Source organism: Gallus gallus, chromosome 1 (genome assembly GCF_016699485.2).
Source record: "Gallus gallus isolate bGalGal1 chromosome 1, bGalGal1.mat.broiler.GRCg7b, whole genome shotgun sequence".
Classification (NCBI taxonomy): domain Eukaryota; kingdom Metazoa; phylum Chordata; class Aves; order Galliformes; family Phasianidae; genus Gallus; species Gallus gallus.
Window position 1 is genome coordinate 179,216,796 of NC_052532.1, and position 6,089 is coordinate 179,222,884.

The following is a 6,089-nucleotide window of genomic DNA, read 5'->3' on the forward strand; positions in this document are numbered from 1 at the left end:
CTATTAAGATTCCAGCATTTATTTTTCATTTGTTGCCCAATTATCTTCTTTCAGATATCCTGTCAAACACCGATGAGGCTGTTAAAAATCTTTTTAATAGATGACAGATTATCTCAAAACAATCTACTGATATAGTAGAAAGGCTCTTAAACACTATCGTAGGGACATATCCCAACTCTCCTTCAAGACCCTCACAAAAGAAGCCTGCAAAAACCAACCAGACTGCAGGGAGAAAGGATCACACTGTTCTTCTTGCACTCTGCTTGTTTCTAATGGACTGCAAAAGAACTTGAAGAATCTTACTGCAAAGGCTGATTGAAATGTTGAGTTTGCATCTTACCCTGAAATCCAGCAATATATCTTACATGCACTTATCTCTTAAATACATTTAAAGGAACTTTAAGGATCATCTGTGATTATTTTTATTTCTATCAACATGAATCTCCGTGGCAATGGCAGTAAGGGAAACATGCCCTCTCTTTAAGACTCACTTGAAGTTCACATAGGTGTAAGTTAAGTGTGTAAATTAATGTAATTTAAGCATGACCAGAGAGCCCTGCTGTCACCTAACCTTCATGGGGTTAGGTGGGACTGGGACTGGTTACCTAAGCAGAATGTGCAGGAGGCGCCAGGAGGGGCTGGAGAACACACCTCAGTGATGCAGTGCTTGAGGTGTCTCAGCAGTTCTCCACTCTCCCTCAGATCCCTTATCATGGAGTTACCACGAACAGCATTTAAAACCTTCAGATCCAAGTATTTCTGAGCCAAACCAGACCTGCTTCTTTCTGCCTTTCAATGAAATATGACTTGCATTTGAACGTCAGAAATGCAGGAGGCCCTCAGTACTTGTCTGATGCCCTCAGTTGTGTTCTAACAGCACTAAGGATCCATACTGGAAATGCAATAGTACTAATATGCTTAAATCTTTAATTAAAATAATAGACCCAAAAAGTGAGTCAACAAAAAGCTGCTGAAAACAGTCAGTCATTTCTACCCCCCCCCCCCACACCATCTAACCCCATGAAAAAAAGGTTTACCTTGCCACTCTTTCTGAGGTGCTATCATACAGTCCAAGTTTAACATCAGTTTTGGTCTACAGTCAGAAGGAAAAGGCACAAGTTATTCAAATACAGATATAAATCGCAGTAAAACAAATGTAAAACACTTTACAGGCCTACTTCTGCCTTACGTAAATCACCCCCTCTACATATTTCTGTGACAACAAGCTTCACAGCAATCACTGCTCAAAGGAGCAACCAGTGGTGCAAGAAAACAGACCTCAAGCTGAAGTTCTGTAGCCATCATTCTCCTTGTGATAAATACTGTTCCTCGTAAAAGTAAAATGCTCATTTGCTTGGTACTTTTCCCCACTACTACACAAAACTAATAAATGCTCCCAACATACTGCATTAGTTAACTTGTTTAGTGTATTTGTATTTTGCCATTTGGCCAAATCTGAGCATCACAATGGATGTACCAGAATGGCCACATCTTATCTTTCACATACATTAAAAACACCTAAGAAACACTCTGAGTGTTTGTCCAAAATAGGGGTTTCTTCCAAGATGGTATCACAGCACGTTGTAACACAGAAAGGACTCACAAGTACAGTGTTTTCTTAAAAACACTAGAAGAGATAAATTCGCAATGCACATACTGCTGCTCTCTCTTTTTTTTTTTTTTTAATTAAATCATTTTTTTTTTCCCCTCACACAATCACAGAATCGTCTGGGTTGGAAGGGACCTCAAGGCTCATGAATCTCCAACCCACCTGTCAGGCAGGGCCACCAACCTCCCCATTTACTAGACCAGGTTGCCCAGGGCCCCATCCAACCTGGCCTTGAACACCTCCATGCTCAGGGCATCCACAACATCATTAGCAGGGACATCTCCCTGTAGACCAGCTTGCTCACAGCTCCATCCAACCTGGTGTTCAATGTCTCCAGGAAGGGGGTATTCACAACCTCACTGGGCAACATGTCTCACCACGCTCAAAGGAATGAATTTCTAATTTATGTCTAATCTCAATCTACCCTCTTTCAGTTAAAAGCCATTTCCTCTCACCCTGTTGCTATGCGCCTTTATGAACAGTTCCTCCCCAGCTTTCCTGTAGGCCCCCTTCAGGTACTGGAAGGCCGCTATAAGGTCCCCTCAGAGCTTTCTCCAGGCTGAAGAGCTCTAGCACTCTCAGCCTGCCCTCGTATGGGAGATTCTCCAGCCCTATGACCATCTTTGTGGCCCTCCACTGGACCCACTCCAACAGCTTGTTTTATTTGGAACTGACAGAAGAGGGAGAATTAGTGTTTTTTTAAACATGTATGTGTAGCAGTTCCTTTCTTGCACAGTAATGAGCAAATTGCAAAGGTGGAATGGAGCTGGCAACAAGGAACACTAATAACAACTGTAAAGGGTAAGTCTTCCTAAAACCAGGCTTTGAACTTTGCCAGGTGCGAACTGCATAGCTATGCAGCACTTGTAGATGTGTTAGCAAAGACTCGTTGGAGAGCTGGAGGCCACAGACAGCACACACTTAACTCTGACAGGAGCTGAGCTTTAACCATATTCAATAACAACCTAGAAGATCTTATAGTATCGCTATTTCAGAGCATCACAATGACTTCTGAACAGAAAACTTTAGATCAACCTACTTTTGTTGAAGAGGAACCCAAAAAATCAGTCTCTTCATTCTTCAGAACATTGTGCAACTCTACAAAAGCAAGCACAGATAAGTGCTATGTCAAGTCAAGCGCTGAATGTGAGTGTTTAAAGTCGAGGGCATCTTAACCAGTTAGACAATCAGGAATACATGACCACTGCATCAGTTTTGCACATAAACTTAGTGAAGGCAACAGGAATTTGGACACTGACCTTTGTGATGGCATATTTTGAAAACTAAGTCAGACACGTCCAACATGCGGCCCAGCACGGCTCACGATGCAACCCAAACCACACTGTAGTGGTGGTAGTTCTACACCATGCAGCAGCACTGGGCACACACCCATTGCTCAGCAACAACTGAACTGTCAGTGCACTGTTAACACTGTGGTGACTGAAACCACAGCACAGGGAGAGCAGAGCTGACTCAAGAGATGGCAAATAGTTGTTTGCGTTTTGAGACGTTGGCTAAACACAGTGCTCTGAATAGAGAAGAATACACAGCCATGCTTTTTGTTTTTATGAAGAAGTGTGAAAAAGTTGTCAAGACCACAAAAAAAAACTGTCTGTGACACTGTTTTCAGTTGATATAAATAAATTACCTGCAAATGTTTAGAGTTTCAGATATTCAACTCAGTAATCCAATTGTGCCCTTATATCAGACTTTTTAAGGTGTCTCTTAACAAAGACAGAGCATCCTTTGCTCCACAACCATGCATTATTAATGTCATGGCTTTTTGGCAGTACACACATCTGTGAAGAACTGTTTTCATGGATTTAATACAGGAAGAGTAAAAATGTCAAAAATCTGCAATGAGCATCTTAAGAGTAAGACTTGCAGCTACCTCCATCGAACCCATCTGACTCAGGAGTTTCACAAAAACAAGGTTGAATATCCCACCTGTTCTACATGTTTAATTTTTTTTAAATTAAAAAAAATTGAAGATTAAAGTAACTTTTACTACTTATATATGTTAACTGTATTATATATTTTGTGAGGACTGCTCCAAAAGTAACGGCTCCTACTTTATGTTGTTGGCCCACAACATCAGAGGCAGATGGTGGTGGTATGGCAGCAGAGGCTGATCCTTCCCATCAATATTGTTACACTAGTGGCCATGTGACAGATGGCAGCAGGGAGGCAGTCTGACAAAATGGTGTCTGACACAGAGGTGTGTATGAAGCAAGGGCACATCAGTGAATTCCTCCATGCTGAAAAAACGGCACACTGACATTCACTGATGCTTGCTGAATGGTTTTGAAGACCAAACAGTGCCATGTGAGCATGGTAAGGCAGTGGGTGATGCATTTCAGCAGCGGCAACAGAGGGTCACTTCTACTGGTGCAGACTGTTACACGCGCAGCTCTTGTTTGTGGTTAGAGAAAATGCCTAGCTCATTGTTGTGACTGTGCTGAAAAACAGTTCTGCAGCCGAGAATTTGCTGTGTCAGTGCTATCATGTTCTTTGTAGCTGCTTTAATTTCCATAGAAATAAGTAGGAAGCATTACTTTCAGAGCATGTACATGCAACCCAAGACAATTCCTCTTTACCCAATGGGACCCAGCCAAGCCTAAAGGCTCTAAGTTCCCACATACATATGCACAAAAATTACATGGAAACTACAGAAAACTTATTTACATTTAATGATTAGAACATTAACTGTATGACTAGCTAAATAATACTACTGCTATGAAAAAAAAGATAAAAATACGAAAGTGAAAATAAAAAGGCAAAAGAAAACACACATTCAAAATACACAGCTATACTAAGAAAAAAAATCATGTTTCATAAAGTATCTGCACATGCTCATACTACATACTCAAGAGAATTTACTACTCTTAAGAGAAAGCATCAAAGTAACCATAATCACATCTTACAGCCTACCTATCATCACTGGGAAACCACAAGGCAGGTAAATGAATAATGAATACTGCACTGTGCAAAATCGCTGGGAATAAGAGAGTCAAAGAATGTACCTTCCATACTCATACCTCTTGAGATACGACTCAAGTCACTCCTGTAACTTGGTCCTGTAAAGTCCTCTTCTAGAATCTTAAGGCACTGCCTTCAGAAATAAGGGTTTAAAGCCATTAGGGACATCAATATAACACAAATGCTGCTGATTCCCAGCCCTCTTAGAACTCAGCTTGCCCAGTTTTACTGAATGGCATCACACAGAAGGAAGGTTCAGTACGTGAGACACAAACCAGAAACAAAAAACTATCAGTTCATCACCCACAAAGGCAGTGCTGGAAATTTTAATGAACCAGATCACTAGAACCACCACCAGGAAACTGTCTAACAGTATGAATCACATTTATCCTATATAACGATTTAACTAATGATACACTGAACCTACCAACAGAGCTATCTACTCGTAAGATACACTCAGATCGATGTGAGATGCTCATATCCTAATACCTCAGGTCTTGAAAACATCTTAAGACATTCACAATGTTTTCCCCCAGCCCTCCTAAATGCTCACAAATACCTGACTGCTAATTCTGCAGACATTACAAACAGAAGTACTCTCACAACACAGCACAGACATTATCACCCACGTTCCCTCAGTGCTGTTTCCTAATAACTACACTGTCAGACCTCCAACCAGCCTCCACAGGCACACACCTGACAGCGTTCAGCTTCCTCCTCTTCTGCTCCTCCTCATTGCCGCCACCGCCACGGCACTCCTGCTTTCCTCTCAGCATGGCGTCACGCTTCCAACAGGAAAAAAAAAGAAAGAAATGACAAACACGCACCAACACACACACACTTCTCAGCCAACACTGCTGGTTACATCCCGCGGCAAGGCTTAAAGGGAAGAGACGCAGAGTTCTAGAGTACCCGTTTTGTCCTTGAAAATCAAGCCTTCTGAATGGAACAAGAACGGAGAGAGGCGCTCCCTCCTCTCAGCCGGCGCCCAGAGCCCCACCACTACAGCGGGGCTGCACAGCACGGACTCCGCCCGCCCGCACCTCTGCAGGGCCGTCGCTGCGACGAGTACCCAAAGACCTCACGCCGCCTATCACACACCAAAGCACCGACCTCGTCACCAATCACCGAGCGCCTCGTCCGCCCTTGCTCCCGGCGCAGCCAATCCCAGCGAGGCGGGAAGGCGGCGGTTGCTGTGGGCCGCGCGGGAAGAGTGCTCCGCGGCACCATGAGGCGCTGCCCGGCCTCGCCTCCTCCCGTTCCCTTCCCCCACCGCACGTTCGCTGCGGGGGCTGAGGTCCGTCGTTGAAAACGTGGCGTTGCCCTGGCTGAGAGCCGTCAAGTCACATTTTGGGGTTACTGTTTTCCATACGCATTCTCATTACTTTCAGAACAGGAATCACAGAGGCATTACAGTTGGAACTGAACACTGAGATCACCTCATCCATCCACCAGCTCATCCCCACCATGCCCGCTAACCACTGCCCTCAGTGCCACATCT

The 6,089-nt window shown here is 43.6% G+C and overlaps 1 protein-coding gene across 1 annotated transcript in view; it reads right to left on the minus strand.

Moving 5' to 3' along the window:
• RNF17 (ring finger protein 17) overlaps positions 1 to 5,859 on the minus strand; it is a 42,781-nt gene extending 36,922 nt beyond the window's left edge. The window contains exons 1-5 of the mRNA XM_046904144.1: positions 5,702 to 5,859; positions 5,285 to 5,373; positions 4,648 to 4,721; positions 2,649 to 2,707; positions 1,038 to 1,093 (exon numbers count right to left, since the gene is read on the minus strand). Coding sequence (XP_046760100.1) covers positions 1,038 to 1,093; positions 2,649 to 2,707; positions 4,648 to 4,721; positions 5,285 to 5,373; positions 5,702 to 5,818 — 395 coding nt within the window. The 5' untranslated portion in view covers positions 5,819 to 5,859. The remainder of the gene's footprint in view (positions 1 to 1,037; positions 1,094 to 2,648; positions 2,708 to 4,647; positions 4,722 to 5,284; positions 5,374 to 5,701) is intronic.
• Between the last annotated feature and the right edge of the window lie 230 nt (positions 5,860 to 6,089).